Source organism: Sinohyriopsis cumingii, chromosome 18, assembly GCF_028554795.1.
Source record: "Sinohyriopsis cumingii isolate HCF-2022 chromosome 18, ASM2855479v2, whole genome shotgun sequence".
Lineage (NCBI taxonomy): Eukaryota > Metazoa > Mollusca > Bivalvia > Unionida > Unionidae > Sinohyriopsis > Sinohyriopsis cumingii.
The window spans coordinates 71,945,301-71,964,417 of record NC_142978.1 but is presented as its reverse complement, the minus strand read 5'-3'; the positions used below and the strand labels follow the sequence as shown (position 1 = coordinate 71,964,417).

The window sequence follows — 19,117 nt, the reverse complement described above, 5'->3', positions numbered from 1 at the left end:
GTCCGACCACACCCTTTGTTGACGGGCATTTCTGGTCAAGTCCGACAGTAAAGTTTTATTTGATCAGGTCCTTGGATAAGTTTTGGAAAATAATAAATAAAAGTTAGTTCCTTTTGTTAGTATCTTCTTTTCGTCTTGAATACGGCATTATTACCCAAATTTTGTTTAAAGGTCTGATATTTCCTGACACACCGCTACACTATATAGTTAAGAAAAGCAAATCAGCTGATGTAATTTCTATGGTACCGACACTGGGGCAATATTTCAATTATAGGGTTGTGATCCGTACGAAAGACAAGCTTTTAGAATTTTGTTGTCTTATGCTTTATAGAGTGTTTAATCAGCTTGTAAAACATAACGACCAAACACTTGCATGGGACAATCATATACTGTAACCAATGTCCGTCATGTCTCATTAGCAAATTGTCATTTGAGCAGTTTGCAGGCCATGTTTGGCGAATACATGGATCTCAGGTTATTGTTTGCGTTTCAGCTGCAAGAGCAGTAATGTTTTAAAACAGTTTTGTCGACGATGTTTCATTGTCAGTTGTGACATCATTGACATAATTTACTAGGTCTAGAAACGAACTGACAATAACTAACACAATTTATCGGTATAACTTTAACCGATGTTTATGACTTTTACAGGTAGTAATGTCGCGAAAAATCACTATGCGCCGTTTTGGTTACTCTCTATAGTTTTTCACTTTGCGTAGAGTTTGATTTTATAGAAAAATATATCCAAGGTTTTCCTCACTGGTTATTGTGATTATTCAAAAGCAGACCTTAAACATTCTAGACATTATTAAAATAAATTCCCTCTGTTTTCGTGTATGATTGATAAGTGTAATTTGGGTTAAAGAGTTTGCAGCTTGGCCTTACTTCAGGTGTGCAACAATCAAAAGACTGCTACCTCCGCTTGGTTATTGTCACTCCAGTGACTTCAAAAACAGATTGGGGAAACAACAAAACGTGCCGATAACTTTTTTACTTGTCATATATTTAATAATACATATATTTAATAATACATTTATTGCATTTCAGAAGCTTATAGTGTCTACTCATACAAAATTCATTTCATTATATTGATGATTGTTAACGTTAGTGTACATTGGACTAATTCAGGGTCATTTTTCAAGCACATGGGGCAGCAATTTTGATAACCGTCTGCCTTAGATTGTGCATAGTTTCCATAATTAGCACATGTAAAGAAATTTCAGTCAAAGTAAATGAAAGTAGAATAGAGGTATGCCATCATTTGCATTAAACAACTTCACATTATGCAGATCCCTCGCTCAGAAGTACATACTAACTGAAGAGCGGTACTTTTACTGGCAGTAATGTCGCGAATAATCACAACCAGACATTGACCGGAGACTTTGCATGCGACGTCACCAAAACGTGTGACTTGTGACTGGAGACTTTGCATGCGACGTCACCAAAACGTGTGACTTGTGACCGGAGACTTTGCATGCGACGTCACCAAAACGTGTGACTTGTGACACTGTTGTCATACTCAAGATTAATTAAGTCTGCGTTTGATATTTATTTAAAATCCTTTTTCAAACTATAGTAAAAATACAAGGTATCCGTTGAATTATGAGTAGGCATGCGTTTGTTTAACACCTTAGACAAAATACTCAGTAATTTCTAGTTTCCGGAATTTCAGGCAATATTTAAAAGTTTTCTAAAACTAGTTGCTTTTCGACATAATAAAAATGATTATAAATTAATATTCCTAGCACGTACACAAAGATTTCGACCCGACGGTATTTATTCTCAAATTGCACGCAAAACACTCTCGAAAATGTCTGAAAATAATGTTCCTCAATCACATTGCGTTTCGCTTTTCATTATCGCTCCCTGAGAAAATGCAGACGTTTCCCCATAAAGCTGTGAATATATTATCCTCAGTATTCTTAAATATCACAGTAATGATGTATGCCATACATGTTTGACCGTTTACGTAGTTGTTACTATAAATAGATACGATTCATGATACTACGACACAGCTGGCAGATAAGATAACCACGATTAGCATTAATCTAGACGTGCTATGTGATTTTCTATGTCACATAGATACCATACGTCTGAATTGTTAACTGAAATACCTGACAATGAAGCTGTGGGTAGTTCTGGGCATGGTAACATCTTATATATCAGGTAAATGCAGGAATGTGTATTGGATTTGTGGCTTAATCAATACGAATTTTATACGGGAATTACATAATGTGATAAGAACTAATTATGACACTTTATTTGCTAAATGTAATCATCACTTTTCTTGTTAATCTCCGACAATTGAGATTATATATTTGCTTATATTGGTACAATATAGCATACAAAAAGCAGTTATTTAAATTCTTATTGTGTACTTGTTAAACGATACGTTGTTTTTCTCTACCTTTTTCATCATCTTATCAGCGTCATACATTATGAACTATACATACTTATTTTGACCAATGGCTTGTGGAATTTTCCGTAGTAGCAGATAGTTTTACCGAGCCTATGGATTTACGGCGGGTATGTAAATTGTACGAATTTTAATGTTCTTTTTGAATTGCGTTTTTAGATTTTTACAATCTTCGCGAAATTATTCTTTGCGCAGTCTGTAACTAATTCGAAACTATTAAATATAGGATCAACTCACAATGGTTGGCTATACGCTGATTATTCTATTTTCCTGTTTTTCGTTGTATCACGTTGCACTCCTGTCGCAAAGATTGTAAACGAAATAACTCACTACCTACTAAAGTCAACACGTGGCTTGAGTGTTAGATTTAATTATGCGTAGATATGTCAGGTTTAATTCGGAATTACCATGTTATAACATACGATAGACGAAAAAAAACCCAAAGAAAAAACAAACAAACAAACAAACAAGCAAACAAAAAAAAAATCAAAAAATGAAATTCACTTCATAGTTTATTTTTTTATTCCGGATATTTGTGTGCGTGCAAAGTTGAAGACATTGTGCTATATACTTGCGTTCATTCTTAAATCAAGAATTACCTATTCGTGTCTCTGTTCTATCTAATCAAAGACAAGAAACACTAAGTGTAAAGAGGAATTTTCTTATTCTGTTAATATGATTACATTAGTCAAAGAAACGATTGCTCAGAAGGGTGAGTACCGTATATATTCGCTTATAAGACGGATTCAGTAGCAAACGTCACAGACCCAGATCTACTCTGGTATGTTACCTAGTAGATCTGGGTGTTATTACGACTGATCAGTAGAATAAACAAGATAGATCCGACTTCAAGCGACTAAAACGGTTCCTATTTTCAGGAGCACGTTCTCTAAATGAAGTATATAATAGACATAGATCATTCCAGAAGGGAATGGACATTATAGGTTGGTTTGCCAATTTGATACTTATATTTCTCAAAGACAGATGTTGAGTCAGTACTAAATATATTACTACATATAAATCATAGGTAAAAGAGCCACACGTCTAAAAGTTTTTGCACGGCAAATGGAGCAGTCCATAAAGAACATACAACAAAATATGGTCATTCATTGCATCGAAGGAGGTTAATGATAGAAAGGTTGTGGCGTTTGAATATTATTAATAATAACATATCAAAACGTGTGAATTGTAACTTAAATGGGTTCAATTAAATCTTGTATATATAATACTATTCAACATATATTATTATCTACATTATATCTTAATGAACAATGCGATTTAAATTTGTATATAATACGTAATGGCTGTCGGCTAGTGTACGGACATAGGGCCTGTGTGTCTCTCATGCTTCCAGTACACCCATGCCTTCGCCAGCTATAGGAATGGTTGGCGGTGCATAGGTACTGACGCGTATTAGGTAGGGTGCGACTAACATAAGGTGATACGTTGACTTCGTCACTTATATCTTATGCTAACATTATGTTTGTTCTCATTTGTGCCCAAGCATGAATTGTAATATTCTTATTTTTGTTCTTCTTCATATTAAACGTAGTTTGTGGTGATAAATACAGTTGAGTTGAATTGAATGTCATCGAATCTTTATAATTTTGCATTCGTTGAAAGCACCATGGTTTTGATTAGAAGTGTGAGAATACAGACAAGTTCATGTTAAATTTGTATTGTGGATATATGTTGATGTGGTGACCAACCATTTAATTTTCGGGAGATGGATGGGGTCTGGCATTTCTTTTCATCCAGGGATGTTTTACTTTTCTTCTACCTCAAGATAATTTATTTTGTCAACTAGTGTAATGAATATAATAGCCCTTACCTCCCTAATAAATTAGTGCAAGAATATTTTTTTTCAAGCTATTTGTGAGCCAGACATCACCCACCATCAAAATTCCTTCTTTCCCCACTTACAACTGAAATTTAGATTCAGTGTTAGGTCCCTTAGCTTTCCAACATACAAGTGCAGTGTAGTAACGATACGTGTCATTACCACACCATACTATGCACTTAGCATGTTTTTTAGAGGTCAATGTCTTTCATAGACTATACCAAAACATTTTGTCCTTCCCCACATTTGTAATGTGTTGACCTTTTAAACCTAATTTATAATCATGAATATTCACGAAGAGATAAATATAGAGGTATTTGTAATATAAATTAAAACGTGGTACATACTAAAAATGATTCTTTTTCTTCTTTTAGAAAAATCGTGCATATAATCTTTGTTTCAGTTATATACTCCCAGTTTCAATCATGCTCAACTATTTTGAGCCTGGACTGTACCACATTTACCGGCACGCCTGAATGTGCCACCAATGGAGTCACATATATGAACAGGTTGAGTATAGTTTGTACACTCTTAAATAAGTATCTGATATATATATATATATATATATATATATATATATATATATATATATATATATATATATATATATATATATATATATATATAGAGAGAGAGAGAGAGAGAGAGAGAGAGAGAGAGAGAGCAACTAAGTCGGAAAGTGTTATGCCTGGATCCTACAGGCGAATGCTCGATAACATTAACATCTTTTTAAAATACGAATAAATAATTCACATAAGGCTAGATAATTTTTTATTCGTACTCTATGGAGATTCGAATAATGGTTTGCGTTTTACGGCACCCATCGCATTGTCTGCAAGAATCGTAGCCGAGAAACCCGCACATCGACCCATTCATTAAGTTGTATATATTTACTGTACCCTATCACTCATACGACACAAGTCAATGTATGTAGTGGTTATTATAGAGAAATACAAATATACACCATAGAGAACAGGAAATGCTACAACTTGGCCCTATATGCGAGTCCCAGACAACATGAACATAATTTTTAAAAACCAATAAACACTACTTTCATACGGGTAAAAAACAGCAGCAGAGAGGGTGAACAGACCACTTAAGGGAATGGTCACCCTTGTGTTTAGACCATAAACAATAGTGACCCTTCATAGAAGTCAATACCACGTCTACGATTATTGTTTGTCCCAAACAGAATTGTAGACGAACCCTCTCTGCTGCTATCAATCTTGGGAATCATCATCTGAATCATGGGAATCTTTTGTTTTGTTCTTCAAGTAATATTCAAGTTCTGATGGTGGTTTTGGATTTATGTTCTTTCTTTTTCTGTAATAATTCATCAAACTTCTGTATCGATCTCCACCGCAATTTTTACAAATCTGATATAATCCTCTAACGCCGTTGTTACATCCAACACAACTTCGTGAACCAGCATGAGGATTTTTCTTTAAAATATAATTATGTTTTTTGCAATATTCTCCACAGCACCTTTTGTTGCATTTATTTGTTGTTCCTTGAATTAACCACGCACAGTTGTTCATTATATTAATGATATCTGTTTAATTAAATTTACACCCCTTCTGCTAATATCAATTAAAAAATTGTTATATTAAAAATAATGGTGTATCCAGAATCTCATACTGCAAGAATAGCACGAGAACGATTAGAAGCAATTAAAAAATTTCTTCCTGTCAGAGATTCAGTTAGAAAAAATCTACAAGCGCAGCAAGAAGCACAAGTTGAGTACGAAGAAGAAACTAAAAAACTGTTTAAACCCGTCACTGCAGCTACTGAAAAGGTTACAGCTGTTATCAAAGAAGATCTTCTTCCGGTATCAAAACAAACAGCAGAACAAACTGAAAAAAAAATAGCAAGAAGAACTAAACAGACAAAAAAGATTTTACGAGATCTTCCACCTGGCATAGCCAGGGAAATAGCTGCGGCTCAACCTCCGCCTGTTGGTGAGGAAATACTTGAAAGTATTGGAAAACTTCGTACTGAAGTCGCCGACGTGCAAAAAGAACATACACCTGAACCCGAACTAGTAGAAAAAAACGTAGAATTGAGTGCAAAATTTAGGAAAGGGGTTGTTGAAGAAATTAGAAATACGAAAGAAGAACAATTACCCGAAGCAATATTAAATATACTATTTAATAAATCTAGTATTTTAAAACCCCATTATGAAAAAGTAAATGATGATAATCTTATTAAATATATATATCGCGTATATTACAACAAAAACAAGCTAGAGGTCAAGAATATTAAATTATTAATGAAGAAGTAAAAAGACTTTATAGAGAGAGACTGAAACAACTAAAACAAGAACAACTCGCCCAGCAGAAACTTCCTCCACCTTTACAACAAATAGAACAACAGCAATTGATGTTAAAACCATCTCGAGAGAAAAGGAAGCAGATGGCAAAGGAAATGAAGCGAAAAGCAGAAGAAATATGGAAACAAGAAGAAGAAATATTTAGAGATATAGAAACTAAACAACAGGAGAAATTACGTTCACTGGGTAAAGAAAGAGATCCTGACGATGATCCTCCAAGCGCTGTAGGAAGTGGGTTCCTGACTACATCAGAAGGAAATAATTTTATTTGTCCTGATAATATCCTCATTGACGTGTCACGGTTAGAAGTTCTCATAGGAGGAAAACGTGCCGGAAATAATTCACCAGAAATAATGAAGCAGCTGATATTTGTCGGCGATTATTTCAAGGTGGTATCATGGCTATCGGAGTTTACCGAGAACTTATCGATGAACTTGTTGATGACTAGTTGTTAAATAAATGGTAAATTAAAAAAGATGATCATACATAATAATCATCGTAAACCTGTACAGGTCAGAGCGGTGAACTCACGATTACCAATCTACAGAGCTACTTACGGAGATGGACTTGGTGTTGTTGTGCGGGGATTATTCACAAGGATAGCTCCAAAATCAGCACCCGTTGCAAAACAAATATCGATGAAAGCTATCGATATTGTTCGTGAAAAAGCTCCTGGAGCAATTGTCAATGTTGCTGGTAAGGCGTTTTTGGCAATCAAAGAAAGACTAGCACGATTATTGTGACGAAAACAACAACCACCAGTGAAACTGGCAAGTACTGAAATTATGCCCGCAGACGTAAGTAAAATAATAAATCAGGCTGCAAATCAAAAACTAGCGGAATTATCTAAAGAGGCAGAAAGAAATATAACATCAAATTTGATAGATCAAAGACTCAGTGAATCAGGAAATAATATTTCAAGCACGATATCAGGAAGTGGAGTTTCCAAACACGGTTTTCGTGTTAGACGAAAATAATTATAATAAAATGTTTAAGCGTGAATCCGATGAAGCATTTGATATGGAGGCACCTGTCCTTAAAGATGAATCGGTACGTGATTATCAGTTTTATTCTTATGAGGCACGAATATCAGATCAACGTGGAAGAATTGAACTACAAGTTCATGATACAATATATACTTTTTACCCGCTGAGGCTTTTCTTGAGGTAGGAGGTACAGTTATAAAAACGGATGACACTAATTACGGAGGTGCAGTAAAAGTTGGTTTTGTCAACAATGGGATTATGGCGTTGTTTGATAGCGCCACTTATATGATCGATGGAACAAATATTGAATCGATTCAGAAAAATGTAGACGTTGCTACAACAATAATAGGATTAGCAAGATATTCTGATGATTATACAAGATCAGCAGGTCCTACAATGATGTTTGTGAAAGATAACTCCAATCACCCTGAAAGCGATCCGTATAATATAAGACGACCAAGAAATTTTGCCAATAACGCTGATGCTGATGTGTGGCCAGTGGTTCATGGTTCTAGCGAAAATTTCAACTTGGGATTTGCAGCACGTAAAAATATGTTACTAGGAGACAATAGAAGATTTTCATGTGCAATTCCACTATCGCATATTTTTGGAATTTGCAGAAATTTTAGAAAGGTTATTTTTGGAGCTAGACACACGGTTGTTCTTGTGAGAAAGGGTGATGATAACGATGCTCTATGGAGGCCTCTTGGTGATGCTGGTAAAGTAATATTGTCTAAACTTTCACTATGGATGCCGGTAATGACTCCAACGATCGCAGTAGAATAAAAATTAATTTCTTTCATGGACACTGGTGGTAAATCCCTATTGTCATGGTTAACAACAAGCACAGATAGTATGCAAACTATGGCATATAGCATCACAACAGGGTGTTTCTGCACCGCGACATATTTTTGTTGCGTTTCAGGAAACTAATCGATTAGGCTCACAAGTTCACTCTCATACGATATTTGATAAACTAGGTATCACAGATATTTCTTTACGAATAAACGGACAACAAGAACCAACAGAAAATATACAACTAAATTATAAACAGAATCATGTAGGACGTGCATATCATCGTTTAATGTCATTCATGGGACGTGATCAAAATGTTGATACTGGATTGCAAATATCACAATATGATTTCAGAACTTTGTATCCGATTTATTATTTTTCACTGGAACATCTTGATCTATCAAAACAATCTGTCGTTGATGTACATCTTAAAGCAACATTGAATACAGGTGGTGCTAATTATAGAGCAATCGCGGTCATACTCAGCGATAAAGCCATGTTACTTGAAGGTGGTAGTGGTCGAATGAGAGTCGTTGATGCACCAGTGGAAAATCTCTAATTATTCAGAAAAATATTATTTATATAAAAATGTCGTATAGTCATGTTAATGTTACTCTGACTCCCGGTCAGGTCAAAAAGCTTCAATCAAAAACCACCAGCAAATGCGGAACTAAAATATCACTAAAACAAGATCAGATGGGTGGTGGTCCAAACAAATTATCGTTGACAAATAATCAGATTAAACATTTCAATAAAGCCCTAGAATCAAAAACTGGAGTTCAATTACGTCTTTCTCCGAGCGCCATCAAAGACATGGTTAAAACGGGTGGTATATTTCCACTTCTCGCGGCTATTCCAGCGTTAATAGCTGCTGCCGCTCCAGCCGTAGCAAAAGCAGCCGCGTTAGGTGCTGTTGGAACAGCTGCTGGAATGGCTCTAAAGAAAGCAACAGGAAATGGGTTCAATAAAAGGGACGCGGTCTAAGATTACTGGGATCTCGCTGGAGAAAAGGTCTAAGGCTTCCACGTTAGATGTTCCAGCATCAAATTTTGATTTACTTGATGCTGCTAAAAAATTAAAAATAAAAGCCTTTAGAGGTGTTTTTATGCGACATCAATTACCAAAACAACCGAATAAACTCGAAACAGGTATTATTAATCTCTACGAACGTTCCGGACCCGGTACTCATTGGGTATCATACGCGGTTGATCCACGTGGAATCGTTTATTTTGATTCGTATGGGTTAGCTCCACCTGCTGAATTTATCAAGTATGTCGCACCACTCCACGCGCAAGTTTGGTATTCAACGCTACCCACACAAACAATGACAGATCCGCCAATATGCGGCCGTGAAGTAATTAATGTACTCGACGCTATATCAAAATGATCCAAACCGCCACATAAAGTCGTGCATGATTATACAAGCAACCGCTTCGTTGCGCGTAAAGCGTTTTAAATAGATCTTAAAATATAATGGTTGATATTTACGGAAGAAGATCCTCTACTAGTAAGAAAATAAAATCCTATGTTGATCTGTCGAAGTATGCGACTAAAGATGAACTCGCTGATATCATGAATCTTGCTGGAGTTGATCCAGATGAGGTTGTTATTTTTCAGGATCGATATGGTAAACTAAAAACGAGCAATATCAGATGGAATGATATACCGACGAGTACTCGGTGCAGTTACGGATAATATTCCCGTGTTTACTGACAGAGGCAAAATCAGAGATTCAAGTGTATCATTTACAACAATTAGAGATGAAATTGCATGGTAAATCATCCACGCTGCGGGCTGAGTATGACGTTCACGTGGGCGCTTTTGCAAGATTTCGCAGAAACCATCAAAGAACCGCAGAAGAATTCTTCGGCACTCCGCACTCCGTTGACATAAATCTCGGTGATATCAATACGAACATCGACACGATCGAACGAACACAGCAAGACATCGTAGCGGGGATTCCTGAGATCGTTAATAAAACCAATTTGATTAAAATTCCAGCCGGAATAACTCCAGGGCATATCACAAACATCGTATGCACTGTATCATCGGGATTCGCAACATGGTCGCAGCAAAATAAAACCATCAAATATACCGCAACAGTCACTGGCGTGTACAGGTTGTCTGTGTTCAGTGGTACGCGATTTGAGATATTTACAAGGTATCGGTATTAAAGATACAAGTACTAATAATGACAGAATTACTCCAGCAGATCGTGACTAATACAACTCCGTCAAAGATAACGATGATCTCGGTAAGTTCAACTAATCCTGAATTTAGTATTAATTTTCCTACTGCAATTCCAGTAAAAGAAATAGCATTAGCTCAATTACGGGTATATTACAGCTGGCCAAATATCAGATCAAAATCATTTAATGGTACACCAGCAAATAATTTGCTTGTATTTGCTAACAAGAACAAACCAGATGGTACTCCTGACTGGATAGATGTTGGAATACCCACTGGTAGTTATGAGATCGAACAAATCAATGAAGAATTTCAACGTAGAATAAAATCAATAACCGGAAAAGAAGCAAAAATATCAATTAACGTTCATGAACCGACGCTGTCCTCGACGGTTGAGATACATTCTCCTGATTATGCCGCTGATATTTATCAATCATCGATAAGATCCGTACTAGGTTGGCCTGAAATTCCCCCGGTGTTATGAAGGACCACCAGAACCAAAACGAGCTGATTTTACGTCAACAAATAGCTCTCGTCACGATATTGAAATGATTTTAAATTGGTTAGATTACATAGAATTTAAACCAGTGGTGATAGATGGAGAACTTTATTATGATCATGTACTTATTTCTTATAATCTTAATAGACGTATTATTGCTTCAAATATTGATTCTATATTTTCTTCAATAAACTCAGACCATAAAATACAGTTAAATAGTTTACGTGATAGTTTTCGGGAGTATTTATTTGATTTGACATCTGCGCGCGATAATATCATCAGGTACATAGAAGTTTTAAATTTTATAGTTAATTCTTCTGAAAATATTTATAATAGAATCAGATATGTAGTTCTTAAGTCATCAGGCGATTATAAAAAATCCTTCACAGCCAAATACAAAATATCCGAAGCTGATATTGCAACATTTAAGTTCCCTGATTATAATCCAGATAAATTAAGAAAATTCCTCAATGATGTCATTGATGAGAACTTTTCTAAAATACTCGATGCGTGGAGAAAACTAGCACCAATAGCAACTGTTTTAAGATATAATAATGATCCACACGGCGGCGGCAGACACGTATCTCCGGGAATCGTTAATATAACCAGCACGATCGTGGTCAATCTGGTTTGTGACGTAGTCGATGGCAGCTATCAAATAGATCTCGGAAAATCAAATCAGGCTCAACAGGGATATATTTTATATACATTTACACCACAAGTCCCCCCTGGAAGTTTAATCGTGCAAGAACCAACTAATCCTGTGTATTTGCGGTGTCACAATAATATGTTAACACGAATAAATTTTAAGCTCACAGACCACCTTAATCGCTTAATTGACATACGTGGAGAAGAGCTTGTGATAAATCTGTATGTAAAATCTTAATTAATCCAGTAAATGTTATATAATGTACCAGCACGTGATTGTTTTTTATACATGACAAAGAAGCACTTGAAAAACGCCATCAGAACAGTGATTTCAAAACACAGAGCAATTTAGGGTTAATTTAGTTATTGATGAATACGGAAGCGAGAACAGTTAGATGAGCTCCGCCGAGAACATATTATCGAGATCATCTGTAGAGAGATCAGATTCTAAATTATACACACTCCTGTATTAAAGTCGATCAACTTAAAAAAATAAATAAACATAATCACTGATGGGATAAATTGCACAAATTAATCAATTTTGTACAATCTAAAATGAATCAATCTGATGGGGTAAATTATACAAATCAATCAATTTGCTAATTCTGATGGGGTGGTTGGTACTTAAAATTATACAAATTAATCAGTGTGCTAATTCTGATGGGGTGGTTGGTACTTAAAAGTATAGAAATCAGTTTTCCAAAAAATACTACCAAAAAAAATATTTTATTATTATTCTGAAATATTTTATTATTTATGTAAAATTAATTAATTTATTAATTCTGATTGGGCGATTGCTACTTAAAAGTATGCAAATCAATCAGTGTGCTAATTCTGATGGGGTAATTGACACTTAAAAGTATACAAATCAATTAGTGTGCTAATTCTGATGGGGTGGTTGTTACTTAAAAGTATAGAAATTAATCAGTTTTCCAAAAAATATTTTATTATTATTCTGAAATATCTTTTTTATGTAAATTAATTCTGATGTGATATACAGTGAGGGAAATTATACTACTACTCAGTCGTTACCCGCTGACATAATTTTTCTTAAGTATCTTATGCGGGTACTGATTGTTTTTTTTTTTTTGTTTCGTATTCGCTGGATAATCCCGACCTGATCTTTTCTATTGCAACAGAAAGAGGAATAAATTCATTTACTTGATCATCGTTCACCATAGCCAGTGACTGAAACATAGCTGCCTGAATCCGCTTTATGAACTTATATTGAGATGGTAGAACGTACTTATTTTCATTTTTAAGTTCTTCTAACGTTTCAAAATCAGATATTATTTTTTCAGGATTTAGTTCATCAGATATATTAATTCCGTTTTCTTCTAGTATTTTAATAGCAGAAATAATGTCTTTGATATTTTCATGGTTCATTATATAATATATAAAATTATCCCTAGAACCCTTATCGAGTCTTTAGCGAGTTCAAGGTACAGGTACACGAAACACTACCCCGCTATGAGAGCCCCTAATCCGTCAAACAACGGTCTAGAGGCCCAAGAGGGTGTATTTGGTGAAGATATACAATGAAATGGATATATACAATGAAATGGATATATACAATGAATGAACTTCTATTCGAATTTTTTAGCAAGTTCATAAAGCATCAATGAAATGGGTATGTACAATGAATGAAGGACATTACAAACATATAATGAATGAAGGACATACGCTCAGCAAAAACCCACCCATAATAATCAAGCCCGTGGGTGATACGAAAATATGTATCAACCACCGGTTGATACGTGGTTAAGTTTTGCTGAGCCCCCAATTATTATAAAAATCGCAATTATGCGCAAACCACCGACATGTTGTCAGCCATGGGGATTCGATCCTGGACCGCGAGCGTCACAGTCCAATACGATACCGATTGAGCTATCAAATCTTGTTACAAACATATGTTTCGGAAGTTAATATATAGCTAATAATCATTGAAAAGGAACTAATTTCGAATATATTTACTCAAAATACAATTCTGAATTCAAGAAATACGTTTATATGATATATTTTCACCAAACAAAGCTGAATTAAGGAATTTCCTATTTATTATACCACGCCATCTATGATAGAACATCCGGTCCAGATCATCTGATTGCCAGATTTTTTCATCCTCTCTATGACTGGTCAAAGGGAGTTTACTCGATAAATAAATAATCACACATACATACACAATCTCACATTATATTTCTGCACAGAACTAGGAAAATGCAACTGATTTTTAATTCCAAACACTATCGTGGACCTACGAGTCAGTACATTGTACATTGAATCTAAAATTAACCCGCCACACGATACAGACTAGACGCTGGATTCTGCACTCAGTAGGCTAGAATATACATGTCGGTTTCCTGTAGGTTAGATGTAATGCATATGTGTTGCGCTGTTCTAATAGGGCAGAAAAATACACGAACTGTAAGTTAGACTTCATAAATCCTTTCTGTAATGCATACTGTTCAACTTGCTCCACCAGGCATCACAGACCTTGGATGTTGTATATGATTATGACCATAAATTACCTCCCTTTCATGAGTCAAAAAATAAGTAGTATAATAATGACAATTTCTGACCCCCCAAAAAATAAATATAATTCGAGGTGGTGATGATAGTTAACAATACTGAAAGGTGATTTTCTGCTTATATTTTTTTGAGAAAGTAGATCTGGTTATATTTTCTGCTACTCTTTGTACTGAAGACGGATTAATATCAAAGTATTTTGCAGCAGAACGTATCGAACGAAATATAATTACTTCGCCAGTTTCTGTATTTGTGGAATTTACCGCCCTCTTTCCGATTGTTTTACATCTTCCAGTATTACCACGTGCAGAGTTCACGCTTTGTGTGACAACACGAAGGTTGGATAAGGAGTTGTTCTGAGGATCCCCGTCAACATGATTAATAACAAGATCATCTTTGATCAATCCGAAGAAACACTCATACGTGAATCGATGACACAGATATCTTTTCTTCCCAACTGTAAATCTAAGATAGCCAGTATTAGAAACAACGCCAACCGGTCTCTTCAAACTGCAGTGTCTGATCATGCCATTACGATCTGATTCATAGTTTGTTATTGTGGGATGTGGGACAAATATGTTTTGCTCCATACATGCAATAATATTATTTGTTTAAATCATTGTTTGTCTGAAATCTTGATATATATAATCCTCCACGGATTTTATAGCGTTTTCACTGTTATTAATTTTTTTGTCATAATATCTTTTAAGTTCTCTGAACCGTTTTCCACCGAACTTTCCACATAATCCTGTTTTTCCTCGCACTCCAATACCACATCGCAGACACGGTATTGGTCCTAGACTTCCTCGTCGTATACTTTGTAAGTGCATCCAACAAAATTCCTTTCTGCAGGATTTGTTGCATCGATTTACTGAGCCGATCATCAACCATTTCATTGAGACATTGTATATATATAATTTTCTTTATTTAAATATTTGTTTTAATTATATGAATGAGTTTGAGAGATTATCCCAAACTAGGCCTGTTAAATATAAATTCAACCTCGACAGATTATCTCCAGACTTGCCAGTACGAGATCTGGTTGATCCAAAAAATAAAAGTTTGATCATTTAAATTCACGACGCCAAGAAAGAATTTTACACGGATGGTGCATCTCATACATGGTCAACGTTCAAGATTATACGCAATACTGTCAAGGACGCCACAATGAATGACAAACGAGCGGAAACTATCATTAACTACATCGCTGAGTATGAGGGCAATCAAAAATATTTCTTCAGAGTAAAATTTATTGTATTAACAGAAACAGGTAGTTGGATTATCCGTGACAAATATGATCCTGTCCTTGGCAATAATAAAATCGCCATATTAAGTAAAAATTCCAGACCAGGTCTATTGACGGGTATTGACAAACCGTATTATGAGCGAGCGTATCCTGTAACAGCGGTTATTTATGGAATCTATGAGATAAATAAAAAAAACCAACGTTTGATAAACTGACACCCATGAAATTTTCAAGGTTAAATTGTGTAGCCGAGCGAGTAATAGAACACTTTACAAACGCGATGCGTGGAAATGGATTAACTGATTTAAGACGTAAAAAAATAAATTCGTGGGCTGATTCAGTTAAGGATACCGCTGCTACAATAAAAGATGTTGCTGAGTTAGGAAAAATATTAAAATTTCCAATAACCCTAGCGACAATAAGGGGAGAAATACTGTACGAATCGAAATATAAATCGAAAGGAGCTTCAATAAATATTATTGATCATAACGCGCACGCATGGACCAGCGCAGTAACAATATTTCCACGTGATCGAACTATTAGATTTTACCCCCCAGATAATTCTGGGGCAGATATGTTTGATTTTATCAACGAAATAAGTAAAAACGATCCTGTACCGGTATGGTTATTTAAAAGTAATGAGGAAGGTGAATTTGATCAGTTTGTTAGACCAAACGGTGAAATATATCGAACAGAATCTCTCCATGACGAGATGAAAAATCTTGCGGAGAAGTTTTTCGCGGAAAATACTGACAAATTACTAACTAATTGCTTTACCGTTCCATCTGTTGCGGCTCATTTCGCTAGAGAAAGAAATTCATGGAAACCAACACGATTTGATTTACTTGAAGATGTACGCGCAAGTTGCGTCGAATACGGACACGGCGGATTGTGGAATACCAAGTATAATTACAACGATGTTATTTCGGTTGATATGGTTGCATGTTATCCAGGAAGTTTTCTAGGATACGGAGATTGTTCTGTATACTTTAAAAGATTCGGTCACCCTACAAACGAGATGACGCGAGTGGCAATTAATGGACCATTACCTGATTTTGATCTGACTGGATTCGCTTGTGTTGAATCATTCGAGCTTAAGGAAAATCTTCACAAGATTTGTTATGTTTGGTTTGGTAGACATTTTTGTGAAAAACGTTGGGCGCCTATAGTTTTATTACGATGTATGCTAGATTGTGCGGTACTGACATCGTTGGTGGTTAGTGAGGCAATTATATCATATCATGCACAGACCGAAGTTTGGTTGCCCATGCCAGATTCTATCAATCTCGATGAAGTTATTAAGGAATTTAAGGAAAAATGTCCTGGTGTTTCCGAAGATGATATTATCAAAGAAGCTCCTAAAATTCTCGAGATTAAACTTAAAACCGCGAAAGATCTCGGTAGAAAAATTATAGGTAAATTTACTCAAGGTGGTGCATATGACCATAAAAGACATCACACGCGATTAATTTTAGATGATGCCGACTACGATTTTATAATCGCGGATACAACAGCGAGGAATTTATTTGTAAATCGAGAAAGTGTTTATTTATCCGACGGAACAAAATTGGGTACGATCGTTAGTTACATAAATGATATCTCCCCACAGTATACTCATCTAAGATCTTCCATGTTGGCTTATGTTTCCATAAATTTATTATCGATGATTAATAGATTTCCTGAGACCGCAGTCAGAGTTGCAACAGATTTGTTTTATATTTCGAGTAAATATTTAGAGTCTGTTATGAAATTTACAAGTAATGATGAACGATGGAGTTCGTGGAGAATAAAAAAGGAAATATTACACAATTATACAGAATCAGCAGATGTTCCAATGAGACATTTTTATCGTAAGTGTAATAAAATATCAGAAATGTTGAAAGCGCCATCGTTGAGTGATCCAATAACTAGATATAAGACAGTATATCTCAATGGACCGGGTGGATGCGGCAAAACGACTCGAGCGATTAATGTTTTTAGAAATTCAGATATGATCGTGCTGACACCCACACATAGACTTGCACGGGAGATGAAACAACGGCAAGAACAATCGTGCACGTATCGTAGTTTCTTTCGGTGGCGCGGGGATACATGGACTCCTGAGCGAATGGGAGAAAAATACATACCTAAAATAATTATTCGGGACGAGATATGTACGGTGTCATTGGATACATTACAAATGTTTCTTGATTAGTTGCTGACGAAAAATACCGCTATAATAATGTGTGGCGATCATGGTCAACCTCCGCCTTTTGTTGGACCATCTCCACATGATTGGTTAAAAAATTTCGTTGATTATTACGAAGAAATAGATGATGATCATAGAGCTCTCGATGCAAATTTAAAGGAATTTAAAAAATTAATCAGATTACAATCAAACAAAATTCAGTGTGAAATAATACGCGGAGTAATCTCAGAGACCTCAATGAGTGATTTTTTAAATTTATGGAGACCCAACGATTTGATTGTAGCAAGCAGAAAAATAATCAGAGACGATTTACAACAGCAGTTATTTCAGCTGCATAAAGAAAAATATTCAGAATTACCCGTACCGTTATGTTATAGACCATCAGATACACGAAAACAGAATATTAATGTTTATATTCCAGGACAGACTGAGAATCAAAATCTCGTATTAAATGATATTGTCGCTGTTGATATCGGTGTGGTCGAAGATGCATTACGCGCTGACAAATCTCCATGGGTGTTGGGATACGCTATGACGATCCACTCGTCTCAGGGATTAACTATTTCTGACACACGAGTCTGGATTGTAGACGATCACATCGAGTGGTCAAATTTAGTCTATTTAGCGGTATCAAGGGTCAGAAAAATATCTCAATTACGTAGAATTATAATTCCTGAAATCTTTAATAAATTTAACGTCATCTATGATGATATAATAAGAAAATAATTAATCGGATACAAACAATCTGATAAAAAAAATAAACGCGACTTTGATCTTGATGTTGAATTTATTATTGAGTTAAAACAGCAGCAGAATAATCATTGCGCCAGTTGTAATTGCATAATGCTGTGGAGGTATTCGAGTAATGATTCAAGACAATTTACCGTAGACAGAAAAGATAATGGTCGCGGTCATACACGAGAAAATACCATGTTGCCCTGTCTTGAGTGTAATCGACGTAGAGGCGCTAGTGCTAGTTAAGTGATCGCGGTGGTAGTTGTGTATCCGTGGGAATTATTTGTAGTTGCTCACGTACAAATCCACGTTGAGGAGCAGCCGAATTTAATCTGTATATTGCAGGTCTACCTGGCGATCTTGTCACGGTGGATATTTTGTGTGTGGTAACACTCCAAATAGGATCAGTCGCTCTCGCGCTACCACCTTCAAGTTCACCCGGTTCATATAAATATCTAACTGTAACATCACCCAATATTTTTTGTTTTTCAATATCCTTTCGTTGTAATGGTATATTTTTTTGTGACTGCGCTAATGGGTTTCATGTTGGTTGTTCGTGTGATCTCGCTATTTAATGCAGCTATCACGCTTGGTAATCTTGCAACCCATTCACGAGATCTTTTATCTTGAATAAATTCCCTCGCGTATTGATATCCAAATAACCGCTCAGCAAGTGTTCGATTAAATCGCTCAACAATTGCCTGATCACGGTGAATTGCAGTATG

At 35.6% G+C, this 19,117-nt stretch overlaps 1 protein-coding gene across 1 annotated transcript in view; it reads left to right on the top strand.

Moving 5' to 3' along the window:
* The first annotated feature begins 2,007 nt into the window (after positions 1–2,007).
* LOC149776951 (follistatin-like) overlaps positions 2,008–19,117 on the top strand; it is a 31,981-nt gene continuing 14,871 nt past the window's right edge. Inside the window, exons 1-2 of the mRNA XM_089941667.1 lie at positions 2,008–2,163; positions 4,657–4,762. Coding sequence (XP_089797793.1) covers positions 2,118–2,163; positions 4,657–4,762 — 152 coding nt within the window. The 5' untranslated portion in view covers positions 2,008–2,117. The remainder of the gene's footprint in view (positions 2,164–4,656; positions 4,763–19,117) is intronic.